The 21,284-nt window shown below is 34.5% G+C and overlaps 1 protein-coding gene across 1 annotated transcript in view; it reads right to left on the bottom strand.

Annotated features, from left to right (window-relative positions):
* The window catches only part of LOC142100286 (uncharacterized), a 98,451-nt gene extending 85,116 nt beyond the window's left edge, over nt 1–13,335 (bottom strand). The window contains exons 1-10 of the mRNA XM_075184214.1: nt 13,230–13,335; nt 12,398–12,424; nt 11,703–11,742; nt 7,481–7,560; nt 5,770–5,808; nt 4,829–4,876; nt 3,768–4,029; nt 3,252–3,406; nt 2,003–2,053; nt 599–875 (exon numbers count right to left, since the gene is read on the bottom strand). Of these exons, the coding sequence (XP_075040315.1) occupies nt 599–875; nt 2,003–2,053; nt 3,252–3,406; nt 3,768–4,029; nt 4,829–4,876; nt 5,770–5,808; nt 7,481–7,560; nt 11,703–11,742; nt 12,398–12,424; nt 13,230–13,305 (1,055 nt within the window). The 5' untranslated portion in view covers nt 13,306–13,335. The remainder of the gene's footprint in view (nt 1–598; nt 876–2,002; nt 2,054–3,251; nt 3,407–3,767; nt 4,030–4,828; nt 4,877–5,769; nt 5,809–7,480; nt 7,561–11,702; nt 11,743–12,397; nt 12,425–13,229) is intronic.
* Nucleotides 13,336–21,284: the final 7,949 nt, after the last annotated feature.

Consider the following 21,284-nt stretch of genomic DNA (forward strand, 5'->3'; position numbering starts at 1 on the left):
AGGGCCAATACAATCATGTGTTGCATACAATGGGTCATACATTTGCAAAAAGCCAAATACAATTTTGCCATTGTATAAATCACTTGTCATGATGTGGCTTCAATATGGGGCACAGTTTTGGGCACCTATATATAGGATTGACCTAGGATGAATTGAACTTGATGGGTTTGAGTCTTTTTTCATCCTCACTAACTCACTATAAATACAATCAACCAGCCAATGATCTCACACACACATTTATATAGTATAATGTTCTCCTGATGAAAGCCTGCCCTGGGCTGAATTGATCATTGGGAACTCAACGTCACTACTTGATATGTAGCCTGTTTATTCTCAGATATAACGCCCTGTAAGGGCGTGGGTAAGTCTGTATAGTATAATGTTAAGACTTTAAATATGAAGTACTGTTCTGTTACAATTTTTCCAATAAAAGCACTCAATGGGCAACCTTGTATTTGTTCACCATGGAGAACTATGTGCAGAGCCAAGTAGTGTTCAGTTTCCTGGGCTATAAATAATCATAGCTCCTGAAGAGGTGGAAACACAAGGAGAGGTTCACTAATCAATCTATTTATTGAATATTCTACAACACTATTACCTTGAATTACTAGTTATTTTCTCTTTAGAGTTTCCCACACGGATCTCTGCTCCTTCAATTCTGAACCCACAACAATCACCTCGGTTGGTAATAGCTATAGAGACTATCTTCATTGTCGATCTCAGGTCCAAAGTCCACCAAGGTCCTACCTCTATGCTTGTATGTGTGCACCTTGAATCACGGTTTTCCAAAGAACCATCAATGGCTTTTGTAGCTAGATATTCAGTTGAATGATCACTGGACTGAGACGCAATACCTTGCTGAGCCACGTTGGGAGCTGAAACATTGATATTAGATGTTTATTCTCGCCTAAAAAGTCACAAGTACATACGAAGACAGAGGGAATGTTTAACTCTAAAAATGTACAATTTTCCTACTCTAAATACAGTTCAATGTGAATATATTGTAGTTTACAATTTCCTTTCATTAATGTGAGTTAAGTTTACATGACATTTGCTCATTTTAGCGCTAAGACTTGTTTTATTGTTTTGTATCTCTTACATTGATCGGGAGACTAAGATTTTATGTTGGTTAGTTTTCCTTTGACTGGTTTATACATTGCCTGATGAATCAGCCTGCGGAATTATAAAATTATTTATTGTGTTTTAACAAATAAACCATTTTTTATATTTCCCCACATACGTTCTGGGCAAGTGAACGTAATAACTTTAAAATTATTCTTGATTTCTTTGACTCCTTTACTAAAGTATCTATGTGCCTCCTGTTTGCTCTTTCTGGTGTATTTGCCTTTCAGTATATTTTAATGTTTCTGTTATTTAAATTTCATATTCATTTTTTAAAATCGTACTAAGAGTTGGCGTGCATGTGTATTGAAAAAAAAATTGCATATTCAGTTAAGTTATTGATGCGGTATACTATACAGGAACTAAAATATTTTTCAATATTACAGCGGCATATACGGCTCTATATAACTGACAGTAAATCACTGCTCCCCCACCACCAGCAAATGAACCTCCTTCCGCTACTCCTAACATTTCAAAGACATGTGGGGTGCACTTCTAACCAGGATTCGGTGTTTCTTCTCTTTTATATTCAATGTAAAAATAGCAATAGAAGCCCAAGACCCTTGGTGGTCGAACTATAAATCCCCTAGTCTATGAAGGCTCAGGGTAGATAAGAGTAAGGAAGAAAAGGGACCACAGCCCACAGAAGGGCAGACAGTACCGGGGAGGGGTTAGAATGCTGATGAAGCAGTTGCAATGTTTGTTGTAGGATCATATTCTACACCAGGGAACAGGGGCCTTTAATATAACATTGAAACACTTACACAGCTACACATTTAAGTTGTATTTTACAATAACAATGGTTTCAATATATATTTTTAAACGATATGTATCAAGATTTCCAATTAAATTTTTATATGAAAAGCAAAATAGACTTTACCTCCATGGTGGGAATTCTGGTGCATTTGACTTGTATCCAATGTTTCATTGTCTATAGTAGATAAATAAAGGGAGGTTATGCTTTAATCTTCCATTCTGATGAGTACAGTAGCAATAATGTAATTTATTTTTAATTACTATAAGAGAAAAATGTTTCTACTAGAACTCTTTTCTGGTTAACTCTTGTGGGGATATCAACAAGATAAAGGGACTTGCATTACCGATTGGACTAAAAAGAGGATAAATGTCTGTTTGTTTCAGTTCTCACTGTGAAATTAATCTAATTGGTTAAATTTTAATTCATTTTAAGCTACAGATTGCTGAAATGAAAGAAGAGTCATTTTTGTTTGCAAGTACAAGAAAAACTTCACCAAGACTTCAACAAGAAAAAAACACCATACCATACATACAGCTAATGGAAAAATAATACAAAGATAAAAAAGTGTTACAAAATAGACATAAGTGGATACTAGCAATACTAAAATAAAGTAAATGTAATGCTGCAGGGTGGGGGGTACATTTTAAATGTACAGGCAGATTTAGAGTTGGGGGGGGGGAAGTTCTAGTAAATAATTTTTCACCCCTTGTATTGCAATATGGCTCGCCACGTAGCACATTACCACATTTTACTTTGTTCCTCCCTCTAAATGAAGACCATTGTGTCCATGGTAGTCACAGAGTGAATGAGTATATGTCTGTATCCAGTGTTTCTGAGACGTGACCAACAAAATTATATTCAAATATGTCTCTAGAAATGTTAATTACAAATACTTTGCAGATTTAGCCCTTGTCCAGACAATGGTCTCTTTGGGTCATAAGAAATACTTGTTTGTTAAGGTATTCCTTACAGATATCACTGAAGAGGGATCATCTTTACCAGTTGTATATAAAAATTGTCAAGACAAGAATAATGTGGGAAAATAATCTTTATCTTCAAATGATGCATTGAGACATATTATGCTATAGGTTCCTTTAGTCCGGACCCTTCTCCTCACCTGTCTATTAAATGCAAATTCTTGTTGCCACTATCTGAAAAAAAGTATGATGAAGGGAGGAATATTATAAGGGTCTACTCAAAAAAGTTATAGTCCCAGTAAAGGTTATTACATAATGTAATAGATTGGGACTCATTCTTCTTTATAAACATACAAATAGTTTGGGACTGTTTACAAAGTCATGGAATCTAGATTTGAAATTCAGTTAAGTCACACAATATACCCATATTTATAAAGAATTGCTCTGTTCCTTACTTGATGTATCCTCAGGCACGCCAAACACTTGTACTTCACACAAGGACAGGGATACATTCTTCCCTGGTACAACAATAGTCAGCAGATGTCCCGGCATACCCTGGCAGGTAAATGAGTACGTCTCCCCGAGACCCATTGAAGAGACACTTCCACAGCTATAAATCAATGTGAAAACAAGTTGGAAAAAATAAGAGGAATTAAAACGAACGTATGCAACACAATAAGGCTTTATCTATTTTGTGCTTTATGTTCTTTTTTTTTATAGGGACTATTGTACTGATAATATATAATATGAAAATATACATGGTGTTTTACTAGATCAAGTTTTTTTTATTTGGCTTTTAGTGCTATAACAAATATGTGATATTTTATTGTATTCACATGTATATTGTAATTATTGGGATCTAGTGCTAGCAGCATTATTTTAAAATATATAACAAGAATAAAGAAGGATGTTATTGGCAGGGAAAATCATCCAAAATTCTATGTGGTTATGTTTGTATGTCATCGATATACCTGGGATTGTCTCTCCAATCTTCTTTGTTTCCTATGTGAATTTCGGCTCCGTTGAGATCCTGTGCACAGCAATCTCTTCTGTTTGTAACAGCCACAGAGAAGATAATGTGGTTTGAGCGCAAATCTAATGTCCACCATGGTTCATATTCCACTTCAGTTAAGGTACATCGAGAGGATAAATAACTGTCTGTTGCATAGTTTGCTGCTGCTCTGTCTTTGGTGCTGGACTGAGAAGCTTTTCCACTCAATGCCACATTGTGCGCTAAAGCATAATATTTAATATGTTATCAATCTGGTAATAAATATCAATAATATACACTTTACTGGCTTAAAATGGTGGATAGGAACAATATAAACTACATGATTTTTAAAATTGTATTTTTATTTAATTTTCTCGTTGAGATTATGAAACATATACAAAGGTACAAATATTTAATGCTTAAGTTATTTTCTTACATTTTATCATATCTTGCGCCATCAACATTGGAATTATTATATTCCATATGATTTAATTGAATGCTTATGGAGTTCATATAAGACCGGTTTAAAATAAAATGATTTACAAAGATTTGGTATTATATTTTCTCCTGCTTAATGACTGAAATACAATGTTAAAATATATCCCCTTTTTTAGTTCTGTCATTTGTTTTGCAGTGAATGAGTCAGATCTACGGACTGGACAGTTTTCATCATATTTTTATATTTTTATAATAAGGGATAGCATTGAAAATTGAGCCTCCATTGAAAACAAGACAGGAACGTACAATGACATGGGAGGTGAGAGGACCCTGTTTGCCACAGTCTACAATCTAAAGGCTGCTATCTGTTCATGATAATGGATGGCTGGACTTTTATGTCCGACATTTATGTTATATCTTTAAAATGCAACACATTCTGTATTTCCTCCATAATGCACCAGAAAATGTAGCAATACCACTTTGCAAATCTTCTTACAGTCAGTTGTGGACTAAATAAAATTATATCGCACCATCCTTTGTTAATAGAGAGACCAAGGTGACAACAGCATTTTCATGTACAAATGGCAACGAATTAAGCATTACCTGCTGTTGAGCGTTTTTGAATGAGTTTTATTTCAGATTCCCAAAGGCCTGTAATACAAACAAAAAATTAAATCATACTAATCAATGATTAAACAGAAAACAAAATATATTTATCCAGAATATTAATTTTAATGTTACCTATTTTTATATTTTGTGCATAATATATTCAGTAAATTATTTTTACATCTTTACCTATATTTGAGTTATCTGTGATGCTCTTGGATAGGACACTGGATACAGTTATGTCCAGAAAGCAGCTTTGTATCTTGTCCCTGGGATTTTAGTTAAAGTCACCACTGGGCATATACACACATCTCCCAACATTTAAACATAGTCATTTTGTACAAAGGCTGTGTTCATGGCATGATGGGGGTGGAATCATACCACACTGGAGGATTGGGTCCAATCACACTGGGTCAATTCGGGTGAGGTTCCCGGTGTCATGCCTAGCACTTTTGTAGCACAAGGCCACAGTCAAGTCCTTTCCCCCCCTGACACACATGCCCTGCCTTGAGCTCCAGTAACATTTTGGTTAATGCACTTATCCTGCTGTAAATTATGCAAATATAATTACCATTTACAGAAGTTTATATGTATATTAACATCACTTGTGTAATTATTGAAAAATGTATAAACTGTGCACCCTAATGTAAATTATATTTATATATGAAGTAACCAAGAAGTTTGTGACCAAATAAAATCACAAGGCTGTAGGCCTATATATTTTATATAGGTTGCAGAAATAAATGCTGACTTCCAATATCCATATTCAGTTACAGAAGGAGGTGAGTTATTCCTTAAAATACACACATTTTCTTAATGAACACTGACATGATAACATCAGAACTCACTAATATACATATAGTATATAGTATTTATTAGTATTATTATTATTATTATTAGTATTATTAACAACATTTATATTATACTTAAGTTCTCACCTCCAATATCAGGAATTGTCTCTACTGTGAGGGGGGCATCTGTAATTGTAGATGACATTTTAGCATGAAACCACTGGAGATTTGTGCTAGAGATTTGTTATACAGATGTTCATAACATATTATACAATATTTTTCAAAGTAAAGATGATCAAAATTGTTTTCCTCCAATCGGTTTATTGCACCAATTCTAAAGTTCCCAAATTTGTGAGAAATTTTAAAAAACTTTAAATAGAGTAAAAGACTTGAACTAAATCGACTACATTATATCCTATTGGCCTGAATCCTTAAGGAGCAAATCTGCCTTTTTTTTTACATATCGTCCGCCGATTCATTCTGTGCAGGGCCAGAAACGGACTATATGCACAGCCAAGTCCAAGTCATCTTGGAGCGCTAAGGACACTTACTACACCCTACGATTTCAGGGTGGGAACAGGTGGATGCACGTAGGCAATGTACAGTAAGGGCAGCAATGTCCAAGTCAGGTTCAGTTTTTTTTGCTCCAGCTACAGGGTTAGTCTAAGTCCCAAATACTAGTGATGACGGCTAAGAAAGCATGCATAAACATGTGTTTGCAACCAGTAGCAACTTTAAAAATGTATGCTATTTGCAGTACAGCCTAATAATTGTTTTTCATGGAAAATTCAACTTTTATTTTTATTTGACATGCTTTCTCATTAATGCCTATATTATTAACAGCTAATATTAATTGAGTAGTTTTTTTTTAATCTTCTGTGCATTTTTTAGTGAGCTTATATTCCACATAGGTATTGTATGTATCCTGCAGAGTCTTGTCTAGTAAAGCAAAGTTAAGTTAAACCCGTAGGGCCTGAGTCATTAAGGAAAGTAAGGCAAAAAAAGGAGTAAATGTTCTCCGGGACAAACCATGTTACAATGCAAGGGGTGCAAATTAGTTTATTGTTTTATACATAAGATAAATACTGGCTGTTTTTTCATCTAGCACACATATACTTGATAGCTTTATTTTTACACTGAAATTTAAATTTGATCTAGGACATGCCCTACCCCAACTATAAATCTGTCTCCACATTTTAAATTTACCTCCCCCTTCAATGGAACCTGGTTTTGCCCAGGTGCAGAGTTACTAATTTTTTTTTGCTTTGTTTTCCTTAATGACTCAGGCCCGTAGTCGTCACCACACATATCTTCACATCCGTTCCTTGATGACTTCCAGTGTATGGATACTAAACTTACGGGCGTCCTAAAGCAAATGTACATTGTACTCAGTGGACCTGATTCTGTAAGGAAATTAAAGCAAATAAAAGTAGTAACTTTGGATCTTGCCAAAAACATGTTGTATCGGAGAGGGAGGTAAATTTAAAATGTAGGGACAGATTTATAGTTGTGGTAGGGCAGAAAGGCAACATTTTATTATGTATTTAACATCATTTAACTGTGAGTTGTTAATTATATTTTCAAATTTAACCCTCAACCTTGTATTTCTAGTTTGAACTTCGAGTTAACAGCTTAGCAGTTATAAAATACACACCATGGAGGTTTAACCAATAATGAATTTCAATATTTTTGAGATTTATTTAGCTAAATGTTTGATTTTGATAAACTAGGACAGTTCAATCGAATTTTAAACTGGCTCCCAAGTTCAAACATCACTTTTGCTGAATAGGCATATAATAAGAAGGACTAGAGCAAATTAAATTACAGTCTCAGCAGAATTAATAAAGAAATAAATCACCTGTTTTGGGTGCTGGGACAGGAGATTTAAATACATGCGTAAAGTCTGTATAATCCGCGTAGTCCGTATCATACGTCAATCTGCAAAGTATGAAACAGTTAACAACATTTACAGAGAAGGTATTGGTTTGTTCATACCAAATTACTGCCAGATCTCGGCACTGTCTGAAATAAATAATTACACAAAAAGTTTTGTTTTTTTGCTTCACTGTAACCAACTTGGAGACAGAGACAAACGCTCAGCTGAATACATTGGTTCATATTTGGAAACTGACAACTCAACGTCAAGCGTTCTCATTTTTGTGAGTCCCTACACTAATATCTATGCATCAGACATCACTGAAATAGGGTTACATACGTTATGTCGACAATGAAACTGTCGACAGTCAGAAGCTTGATATAAAGCATTACATCTAAACTGGCAAAACCGACAATACCTGCAATGCTGGCATAACAGTAACAAAATAAAAAATGGAACTTAAAGTAAAATCTCCTAGTACATACTTGCAGCATGACCCCAGTTATAAATTAATTACAGACTGATTCACCAGTGATTACTCTTAAGTAACCCCTGGTGTGGGGAGCATCCTTTAACCTATCATAACCTGGATATGCTAGCAAAAGTACAGCATCACGCCTGACTTTCTCCAGCAAGATCAGATTGTTTGAAATGAATGTTCTTTATGATATTAGGGATTAGAACTGTAATACTGTATTTTTAGACAGTCTATGTGACCTCACATATTCCAGGGTTATAGTATTACGGCCACAGCGCAGAGCGCTATTGAGTGTCTGGTCACATGACTGTTATAAAAAAGTACTCAGAGTATTGTGAAGCAAAGTTATAACCAAACAGTTTAAACTGTAGAAGTATTGACATATAGGAACATTGTTATTGCCTTGTTATTTTGGAAGTAAGGTCCGACAGTGTTGCTCATAACAACTGCCCAGTTAAATGCACTATAAAGTACAGTAACTGACACCTCGGTTAGCTCAGGCCTGTGAACACTGTATTCAGATTGTACTTGTTGCTAATAATTCTATGTCCAGACAGATTCTTAATGACGTATTGTTCCTCCACAATAAATCTGACGTTACTGAAATATTTGGTATCTTACTTACTTACTAAATATTTGGTATCCTACTTGTATTGGAGACTCGTGGGTTCTCTGTCCTATTACTGTGCCGTGACTGAAGGAAGAGCATCCAGGGACAGGTACGATCCTTTCACCAACTGCCTCTAGGGGTATTATACCTGGATCTATTTGTTTCTTTATTTTTACAATCCATGGATCGTTAAATCTATTACAGATGAAGAACCCTGGATGTAGGTGAGCAATGAAGAGGGTAAATGAGGGTTGTGTAGTGGTGTTTTTATTTCAATTAAAGTAAAGTTTCCAATGGTGTGTGTATGTCAGCGGGCCCTGGGTGCCAGGGTATACTGACACTTGTAGTTCCAGGCAGCCTTGGGTCTGCTGGTGCTTGTAGTACTACAAGTGCCAGCATGCCCAGATACTTGATGGCAGCCTGGCTATGCTGGGAACTGTAGTGCACCAGGAACAAAAGTTTTTTTTACTATTAAATCTTTATTATGACCCCACACCCACTGCCCAGGGGTGTGGAAAGAGCCCTAGAGTTTTCAGCACGGGGTTGGGTGCACCTAGGGTAGGGGAGGTCTGAATTTTTTTGGAGGATCCAATCTCCCTAAGGATTCCATCCCCGTGCTACCCAACCTGGGGTTGATTTAGCATAAGGGCAGGGGGACCCCTGTTGTGGGTTTCACTGCTATAGTGCCACCAACACCGACTGGCAAAGCCTAGTGCTGGCAATAGTAAAATCGGGAGGGCGACTCCACACATTTTGCCCCCCGATTTTACTAGTACCAGCCTAGGCTGGCAGAACTAGGGTTAGTAAAGCTGTCTTGAGTGGGGGGACGACAAATTTTATTATGTTTTTTTTACTTTTTATACCCTTTTGGGGTGTTTTCTAATATAATGCCAGTGTAAGTGTAATGCTTTATGTCGACATTGTGGTTGTCAACTTTGCAACCTGTCAACATTCACATTTTAACTCTTGTCAAACTAATGAACATGTCAACATTCAGAATGTCAACCTTCTAGATATGTTAACATTCTATCAACATTATGGTGTTCATTGTCAACATATCGGCTGCATCCCCTGAAATACAGCTAAAGTCTTTGTTAATTTATTTCATTTGAGTGTACATGATTGTAACTTTATTTCAGTGTCCTCTGTAACATAGATGTCACCCTTGATGCTGGATTGCAAGCTTAAGTGTTTGGAAAACTATGAACCAATTTCTTATACATTCACTTTGCTAGATATACGTTCTAACAAGCACTGCATTTTTTGTGTTGTATCCGTGTAGTGATTTTACATGCAGCTGTTGACCTGGGAAAGTGTGTTTATATTTAAATTACATTTTGTAGAATTATAGAAAGGATGTATTTTTAGTAGTATTGTTTTTAAATATTGTAAACATAGCTTCAACCTTTTGGCTATAATGTCGGCATTCATTCGATAACTTAATAAAATCAAGCAACTTGTGTCCCTTAAAAATGTACTAGATCAATGTATTAATCACACATTTTCTTGCATTCTTTTTAATACTATTTAAAACAATTGTTTTGCTGATGTGAAGTTTATTGTGAATCTGAACATGCGTAAATCAACGATGTCTTCAATGTGAGGTATTGAAAAATATGAGGATGGGAAGCTGTGTTAAGACATAATGACAATCTGTTGGCTCCATATTAAATCTATTTATGCTTTTATTAGGTTGTTCTGATCATTTGTGATAATGTCTGATGGTGTTTTTCCCCCCACAGAATGGTGATATTCGGGAAACACTGCCCTCTAGGCATTTAATGGTGCCCTAATTGTTATACTGGGTAACTGAAGTTGACTTATGTGTAAATACATGCCTCTCGTTCCTTATATGTCTAAGGCAAAATTAGACTCAAACGACTGTTGGCTCCGCTAGTACCAAATAAACTAAACAAAGTTCAACAAGGGAACGTCAAACCTCATTCCCCCTGTTAAAGAATTTATTTTAAGGATAGAAAAATAAACATATTCTTCATTTCCCAAGATCTAAGCATTGTGATATGATGCTCAGTTGTTTATTATTGTTGTAACACCATACATAAGACAATCTTACTACAAAAAAATCAAATATAAATACTTTTGTACTACTGTGTAAAAATAAATTAAAATGAGTGAAAAGACTGTTTGGTGCCAGAGAAATGTTCTTTCAGAAATGCTTTACAAAAAAACATATATAACAGGTCTTATTAATCATTGTTTGCCGTCTTCAACCTGAACATAAATTACTTAAAAAAAAAACATAATTGTTCTCCAATATATGAAGATATTTACTTACGCTTGCTACTAAGTATATACACCCAATATTTTAAAATTATAGTAACTGGTCTGTTTTTTGGATGTTAAGTTTGTCAGTGTCCTGTGTTGATACATTGTAGCATTTTAACTTTCTTCTTTATTTGTTTCAAGGCTGTGATGCCTGGAGATAGGGTTATATGTGAATATTTGTTTTTGTGTTAAGTTAAAAAAATTCATATTGGAGGATATTCTGTAACAGAAGTAAATTGCTTGGAAAATTGGAAAATTGTAGTAAATGTGGTTTCATAAAATCTGAGGTATATTCATTAGCATTACCCATCAGTTTATGTCTAATTTTTCTTCCACTGCTTTTAAAGTATACCCTCTATCATTTAATTTTAGAGCTGTACACTATGTTATCTTTCTTTGTGTTTTTTTGTATGTCCTTCCTACCTTGTATCTTATATTGTAGTTTGTAGCTAATCAATACAAACTTATATTTGATGGGCATTGAAAAGAAAAAATAATATTAATTCACATAAATGTGCTATTTTACGCAGTTATTTAGTGAAAGGCAGACCTAAAGGACTTGTGTAAATGGGTCCTCTGTATTATTCAGCACACAATCCTCATTACGCAAACAAAAATGTGAAATCCCCTCATGCTAGGGCATGCTAGGACTTGTAGTTCCCCAAACTGGAGAGTCACAGGTTGCTTTATGCCTACTTAACACCTAGTTTTTTAAGATATTTTGTGTGTGATTTTAACACCACTGTGTATGAAGACTTAGGGAAAAATTCAAACATTTACTCAACATTGGAACATAAACCATGGCCTTTAAGGAAAATAGCATAACTTACCTACTGCGCCATAATTTTGTCCTGTACCGTCCACGAACCTCTATAAAATAGACAATGAAGGGATTGTTTAAAACAATGCAATTATTCTTAGAGAATCTATAAATATATATATCTCCATCTATAATCTAACCATCGCAAACACGGGGAGAACATAAAAACTCATAGATGTAAAGATACTTAATCTATCTATCTATCTTTCAATCAATCCCATATCTATCTAACTATCTATGTATCTATATCTATCTATTTCATATAAGAGCAGCACAGTAGCCTAGTGGTTTGCACTGGGGTCAAGAGTTCAATTCCCGACCATGGCCTTATCTGTGTGGAGTTTGTATGTTCTCCCCGTGTTTGCGTGGGTTTCCTCCGGGTGCTCCAGTTTCCTCCCACACTCCAAAAACATACTAGTAGGTTAATTGGCTGCTAACAAATTGACCCTAGTCTGTGTTTCTGTCTATGTATGTCAGGGAATTTAGACTGTAAGCTCCAATGGGGCAGGGACTGATATGAGTGAGTTTTCTGTACAGCGCTGCGGAATTAGTGTCTCTATATAAATAAATTCTAACAATAATATCTGTCTATATATATCAGCTATTTCATATTTATCTCATGTCTGTCTGTATCATCCTTATCACCTGCAGCACTAAATACTGTTGATATAACTCTTTTAGTTGTATAAACATAAAGTAACTCACCAGCTTTAACATTCTGCACAAAAACATCTGTCAAAGTCAAAAGAGCAAAAATCAACAGGTGCCGTATAGATGACATGTCTTTAGCAGATTTCTCTCAGCTTGTTTGTGTAAAATAAATAATTACCAAAGCATTACCGAGACTGTCACTGTAACTGCAAGCATATCTATCTATCTATCTGTCTGTCTATCTATCTGTCTGTCTGTCTGTCTGTCTGTCTGTCTGTCTGTCTGTCTGTCGCCTAATATATCTGTCTGTCTGTCTGTCTCATTTCTATTTATCTATCTATCTATCTCATATCTATCTATCCCATATCTATCTAACTATCTATGTATCTATATCTACCTGCTTCATATAAGGGCAGGACGGTGGCTCAGTGGTTAGCATTGCTGCCTCACAGCATTGGGGTCATGAGTTCAATTCCCGACCATGGCCTTATTTGTGAGGATTTTGTATGTTCTCCCCGTAGTTGCATGGATTTCCTCCGGGTGCTCCGGTTTCCTCCCACACTCCAAAAACATACTAGTAAGTTAATTGGCTGCTAACAAATTGACCCTAGTCTGTCTGTGTGTGTATGTCAGGGACTTTAGACTGTAAGCCCCAATGGGGCAGGGACTGATATGAATGAGTTCTCTGTACAGCGCTGCGGAATTAGTGTCGCTATATAAATAAATGCTAACAATAATATCTGTCTATATATATCAGCTATTTCATACCTATATAATATTTATCTCATGTCTGACTGACATCTGTCTGTATCATCCTTATCACCTGTAGCACTAAATACTGTTGATGCTATAACTATATTACTTGTATACATAATAAGTAACTCACCAGCTGTAACATTCAGCACAAAAACATCTGTCAAAGTCAAAAGAGCAAAAATCAACAAGTGCCGTATAGATGACATGTCTTTAGCAGATTTCTCTCAGCTTAGTCTGTGTATCAAGAAACGTTTCTTATATAGTTGTGAAACATTGAAGGAGGAGCTTCAAGTGAAGAAGGAACATCTTAATTAACATATGTTATTAATCAGCAATGCTTTCAAATCAGTTGTATTCCTGAGAAATTTAGCAATCTGAGATTACCTAACTATCCAGATGTGGTCAGCTGTTTGTGTAAAATAAATAATAACATTTACCAAAGAATTACCGAGACTGTCACATTAACTGCAAGCATATCTATCTACCCCACATCTATTTATCTATCTATCTATCCATCTATCGCCTAATATATCTATCTATCTATCTATCCATCTCTCATATCTATCTCATATTTATCTATCTATCTATCTATCATCTAATATATCTATATATCTGTCTATTTATCTATCTATCTATCTATCTATCTATCTATCTATCTATCACCTAATATATCTATCTATCTGTCTATTTATCTATCTATCTATCACCTAATATATCTATCTATCTGTCTATTTATCTATCTATCTATCTACCCCACATCTATTTATCTATCTATCTATCTATCTATCTATCTATCTATTTATCTATCTATCTAACCCACATCTATCTATCTATCTATCTATCTATTTATCGCCTAAAATACCTATCTATCTATCACCTAATATATCTATCTATCTGTCTATTTATCTATCTATCTATCCATCTATCGCCTAATATATCTATCTATCTATCCATCTATCTATCTATCTATCTCATATCTATCTCATATTTATCTATCTATCTCCTAATATATCTATCTATCTGTCTATTTATCTATCTATCTATCCATCTATCGCCTAATATATCTATCTATCTATCCATCTCATATCTATCTCATATTTATCTATCTATCTATCTATCACCTAATATATCTATATATCTGTCTATTTATCTATCTATCTATCTATCACCTAATATATCTATATATCTGTCTATTTATCTATCTATCTATCACCTAATATATCTATCTATCTGTCTATTTATCTATCTATCTATCTATCTACCTATCTATCTATCGCCTAATATATCTATCTATCTATCTATCTCATATCTATCTATTTATCTAATATCTATCCATCTCTTATCTATCTATCTATATATCTCATATCTATCTCATATTTATCTATCTATCTATCTATCTATCTCATATCTATCTATCTATCTCATATTTATCTATCTATCTATATATCAATCTGTCTATATCATATCTAACTATCTATCGATCTATCTATTTCCAATCTATCTATCTATCTATGTCATAGCTATCTATATATCTATCTATCTATCTATCCATCTCGTATCTATTTATCTATCTATCTATCAATCTATCTCCAATCTATCTATGTATCTATGTCAAATCTATCTGTCTTTCTATCTATCTATATCATGTCTATCTATCTCCTATCTATATATGCATCTATGTCACATCTATCTATCTATCTATCTATCTATCTATCTATCATCTATGTCATATCTATCTATCTATCGATTTGTCTATATCATATCTATCTATCTATTAATCATCTAACGATTATCTATCAGCTTAGTCTTGTTGAACAAGAAACGTTTAAGTTACAAACATGTGGACTAAGTAAATGAAATCTCATTTGCTTTATGGTTCAACCCTAAAGTTGAGAGCCAGAGTCCACAGCTGTCCCATATTTGAATAATCTCTGGCATTGGTCCATGTTACAGTATGACTGGGCCAATAAGAGGCTTCAATCATCTCTCTGCGAAGTTGTGAAATATTAGAGGAGGGTTTTCCAGTAAAATCCTCTCATCTGTCTGCTTTCAAAGCAGTTATATTCCTGAGAAATTTAGAGACCTAAAGTAATAATCTGAGAATTAATTATCCTGGTGGAATTAACTATTTCTCTTTTTACATAAATAACAAAGTTTAGCAAAATATTACCAGAGCTGTTACAGTAACTAATAACATTGTAAATGTATTTATTCCATATCCAGAAGTGGTATTGAACCTAACATATGGAAACATATAGGAGATATCTATACTCTTTTGTGAAAGTGGTAAATAGATATTTTATATTGATGTACATCAGTGATACAATCTCAGCATTTATAACCAGCGATAACAGATTATATCAAAGCGGACAGTTCTGGGCTGCGTAGACTGAGATACAATCTGGTACAGGAAAGTTCCTATATGTTTATTTTAGAAATTATATGCCATACAGTATGTAGATAGATTGTGAGGTCAATGAGAATCTGCTCCCACATATTTTGCTAATCACTCACTCAGATCAGTCCCTATCTCATTGGAGCTTACAGTCTAAAATCCTCAACACACACACACACAGGCAGAGAGAGGCTACGGTCAATTTGATAACAGCCAATTAACCTACTAGTATGTTTTTAGAGTGTGGGAGGAAACCTCCACACCCGGAGGAAACCCACGCTAACACGAAGAGAACATACAAACACCATACTGATAAGGCCATGATCGGTTATCAAACTCATGAACCCAGTGCTGTGAGGCAAAAGTGCTAACCACTGAGCCACCGTACTGCCCCATCAAATCATTTTTATTCTCTCTCACATTCTAAATACAGGCACAAACAACAAAGCAGATATACAGACACACATTAATATAATACACAAGTATACATGCACAGAGAATAAAAGTCACACTCACACAGAGATACTAGAGGGGTTATATAATCTGCCTCTGTGCACCAACTCTGTCACCTTGTATTGCATAGTAATATTGGCTCCACTGTATCATTATCTTCATGTAGTCTGTAAAATCCATTAAAGAATTGCAGAAACAGTTTTTTCTTATAAGCCGGTATTGGGTAATATGGAAGCCCCAAATACCTTTATAAACAGAAACAGGCTTTCTATCAACGACACCGAGCGTTATATTTCTATTAAATAGTTTGCAATACTCTCAAATTACCACCAGGGGGTAAATGTATGAACCTCCGGATTCTTCAACTCCGGCGAGTTCAGCATCTTCAGCGCTTAAATTTAAAGTGGCGCTGCCTTGTAAAGGGAAGTTCTGTGCTGCTTAGACTGAGATACAATCTGGTGCAGGAAAGTTATGTTATTATTTGTTTATTTTAGAAATTACATGCCATACACAGGGAGAACATACAAACACCATACTGATAAGGCCAAGATCGGGAATTAAACTCATGAACCCAATGCTGTGAGGCAAAAGTGGTAACCACTGAGCCACCGTACTGCCCCATCAAATCATTTTTATTCTCTCTCACATTCTAAATACAGGCACAAACAACAAAGCAGATATACAGACACACATTAATATAATACACAAGTATACATGCACAGAGAATAAAAATCACACTCACACAGAGATACTAGAGGGGTTATATTATCTGCTTCTGTGCACCAACTCTGTCAGCACTGGTGCTACTCCTGCCACCCATGTTGAGTTGCATCTTTGCCACCCCACAGATGGCAGAACCCCCTTCTGCCACCCCACTCTTACCCTTCCCCCATTATACTAACTCAGCATCAATATACAATGGTCGGAGTGGGTGTATAAAGTGGTACACCGGTATACCTCCATTCCTCCTACCGCCTTCACTGTAACACTATTACATCTTGGTCCCATATATATATATATATATATATATATATATATATATATACATACTGGTATGCCATACAGCCACTTCTCCTACTGCCTTCATTGTAACACTGTCACATTATTCACTTACATTCCCATTACATTTTCCATACCACCACTTCTAAACGTCCGCTTCGGCCACTTTTGGTCGTACTTTAATTAAATTAACAATGTGGTTTCATGAACATCAGCTCATTATTATTCTAAAAAAGTGATCCCAGCATACCTCTCCATTTTTCAGAGAAACATGGGAATAATCCCGCTGGTATTAAATTGCTATAGGGCAGGTGCAAATACTCGCTAATGATGACTTGTAAGACACCTGACGCTTATGCTGCTAATGTGGAGGCATCGAGAGATGTGTATGTGTTTTAAGAGTAATTTACTCCCATTTTGCCAGCAACTCTGCATCAGCCCATATATACTGTATGTGCCTGCAATATTTAATAGTACTGTATACTGTAACTATACATCTATATTGTATCTGTGTGTATATTGTATATTATTGTAACTATATAAATATATTGTACAAAACTATATATTGCAGAGAAAATAGATTGTACATCTGTATGTAACTGTGCTATTACAATAAAAAAAACATGATGCCATTTTTACAAAATAATTGAAAACAATTTTTATTATTAATTTTTTTTTTCTTTTTTACATTAATTGGCAGTCACTGGGAGAGATGGGCGTCCCCATGACCATCATTTACAGGTAAGGCCCAGGACACTTACCGGACTGCGGACTTGAAAGTACTGTACTGGACTTGGGTGGCGTCAGCAGGAAGGCTTATTGTTTGGTCTGGGCAGGGCCTTAACAGCCAGTAGGCTGACCAGGCTGCAGCCTGGGGCGCTGGAGCCAGGGGGGCGCAGCGTCGCCAAGATGTTGTGGTTTTTTTTTCTAAATGTGGCAGCCGGAGTCATCGGGACCGCCCCTGGTCTAAAGGAGCGGTCCCGACTGTCACTATCGCATGACAGGCAGTCTGACAGCTAGCTGCCTGTCAGTGTGGCCGTGAGCGCTTACTCTGGTCATGTGAGATCAGGACTTCCACATCTCAAGTGACCAGAGTAAGAAGCGCCTGGGCTGTACTGACAGATAGATAGCAGCAATTGCTGCCAGACTGACTGTCATACACAGCACTGAAGAGAGGACTCCACAGCAGGTAAGTCCATTCTAATGGATAATCATTAGAGAATATCCCCCGCACAAGAAAATTTTTCTTTTTCTCTTATATTTTACACACAAGGGCAGTACAAAAATTGAGGCAGTTGCTATTAGGTGCTACTTCTAGTAGTAATATATCACAATAGAATAAAAAAGAAAGAAAATCAGTACTACTTCCAACGAAGGCGCACTAAAGACGCAAATATTTAGTCCAATACTGGGAAATTATTCCATATCATTGAGGGGATTTTTGAAGATGGATAATACATAAACATAACTCATAAAACCAAATTTTTTTCTTGATATGCATTAAAAATGAATTTAATAATTAAAAAGCGAAATATTAAAATGTTGTTAAATACTATACACCCTTCTGGCCTAAATGAAAATATTAATTTCACAGCCTTTTTATAATCTAATAAATTCACCTTTTGGAAGAATTTTCTTCCAGATTTCGGTTATTCAAAACAATAATTATCTGTAATGGTTAAGGATCTTTCACAAGATCTCTGGTAGATATTTTATGTGATATGTTCATATATCTTTAAATTGGTTTAAATTTTATTTGAATAATCACATTTCACTGCTCAATCAGCTCCCTTTATGGCTCATGATCCAATAATATGTGGATCTCGTATTCACTTCACGTTCACTTTTGGGTCAAACATTTTCTGTCCCTCTTAATATTTATACAACACATTCCCTTGTTTTCACCCTCACTTTTTTATTCATAATCTGCCATCACTTTTTTATTTCACATATTATTTCACTTTTTTGCCCTATGGAGTTATCTTATTTTCTCCCTTATATTACTTATTACAACTCTGTACATCAATTAAAATGCACTAGCACACATAAACACATACATATATTATTTTTGATCTATACTGTTATATTTATAATTATTATTTATCATTTAATTTTATTCACCATTGGAATTTCTTAGTGATTTATAATATTGGATAAACACTATTTGCACATCACAACACTACATATATATCATAATTTCCCATTTATATTGGAAAACCCTTATATATACCCTTCTCATATTTTTTAACGGGTGATCTAGGTATATTTTTATTTCTATTTTTATTTTTATTTATTTATTTTTATTTATATTATTATTAATTTATTTTTATTTATTTTTATTTTTATATTTATTATTATTTTTATTTATTATTTTTATTATTATTTATATTTATTATTTTTTATTTATTATTTTTATTTATTTCTTAATTTTACTTTTTCTTTTCATATTTATTATTTATTTTTATTTTTATTTTATTTTTATTTTTTTATCTAGATGTTTATAAGTTTGGACTCTCTCCCAAACAAATTTTGAATAATTAATTATCAAAAAACAGTCTTTTATATATTTGTTCCTGTGACCTTATAGTAAACACATTAAAAAATCTTAATTGATAGGTTGAAAAATGTGTCAATCAAATTATATTGAGCTCATTGGTGGATTTTAGTTTAAATACCCAACCCGAATTACATACAGGTTACCTCCTAGTAGAAGCTAATAGTGAAACGTATGTCAGGTGTATGTGTAGTTTTTAGAAGGAGCCTGTTTCAGGGAGTTCTAAGTGTAGCTGGCTATTACAGCCCTTTTTGATCAATAATATGAATTCTGTTTAAGAGGATTAGCTCTTTCTACAAGGCATTAATCCTAGATTATCACAGATATAAGTAATTAACATCATATAACAATAGGAGCTGATAAACTCAGTCTTTGTATTCATGAATGTTTCCAGTAATTAGACCAGAGCTGCAGTTCACCAGCACAGCCCTTTTACAGGAGCTGAACCTCAGATTAGATTATCACAAATGCAACTTTTTGTTATGGTAATAATATATTAGATGCAAACCTCATTCTGTTTTTAACAACAATATTGAAACTGCTATTTATCTGTTGGGCGAATGTCACATGTATATGCTCAATATACTTTAACTATGAAATGATGTGAAAAGAACATTAGCAATTTACATGGCATTAACCCTAGCTTGCCACAGATGCAATTAATTGATACAATATAACAGAAGTTGAAAAATACCTTTTCTTTGTATGTTAATGCTCTTAGTAATCAGACTTGAGCTATGCACATCAACACAGCCCTCTCACGTGAGCAGAATCCTAGATTGTTATAAATGTGGCTATTTGAAATACTAGAACACAACTTTATTTTGTTCTCAATATGAATACTAAAGCTGCTATTTATAGAACCAAGCAGTTCTGAGGTGAATGCTAAATGTATATGCTCAATACTCTTTAATCATAGCCCCTCAATGAAATAATGTGAATATACACAAAGTAATTTGAGACATATATATTTTTCCTAAGCATCCGTTTTGCCATAGCTGGTCAGTGAATAATAACCCTATATTACACAGTTTACAAAGGGTGACCAGCTAACCTGAAAATTATATGCGGCCACTTTTCAAGTGAGAATAGAAGGAATATTTAGTATATGTGGGGTTGATAATTACTAAACCCAGATCACACCTGAAAATATACAGATATAGATATATACTTTTTCTACTGTTCATTGAGGATATGTGAAACTGATATATTTACCTTGATCGCGATCGTGTCCCCGGACATGTGTATGCGCGATCACGCATACATTTCTCTCTGCTCACTATGAGAAAAATCATTATAAGCTAACATACTTACCATCCACACGATCTTCGTATAATTTCTTAGAAATAAAAATAATAATAATAACAAAGTTGATTTCAGAAATAAACTGGTATCATGAATACTCCGTTGATCTTTACAATATTGAACAGATATTTACCATCATTTAAGGACATAGAAACAGAACTTACATTCAGGAAATTCATCTGTATTAATTATATACATCATTAGATATTTCTGTTATTAACACAATATAAAGATTTATTCATTTAGATGATCTGTGCAGTTTGTGATCATGTTTGATGGTTAATTCTGATTATCATGGATAGGGAGATACATAAATATAGGTGATTCTACCACCACTACACTCTCGTGTACTCCCATCTCATTTACCTGTCCCAGACTCCAACATTTTAATATTTCGCTTTTTAATTATTAAATTCATTTTTAATGCATATCAATAAAACATTTGTTTTATGAGTTGTGTTTATGTATTATCCATCTTC

Source organism: Mixophyes fleayi, chromosome 8, assembly GCF_038048845.1.
Source record: "Mixophyes fleayi isolate aMixFle1 chromosome 8, aMixFle1.hap1, whole genome shotgun sequence".
Classification (NCBI taxonomy): Eukaryota; Metazoa; Chordata; class Amphibia; order Anura; family Limnodynastidae; genus Mixophyes; species Mixophyes fleayi.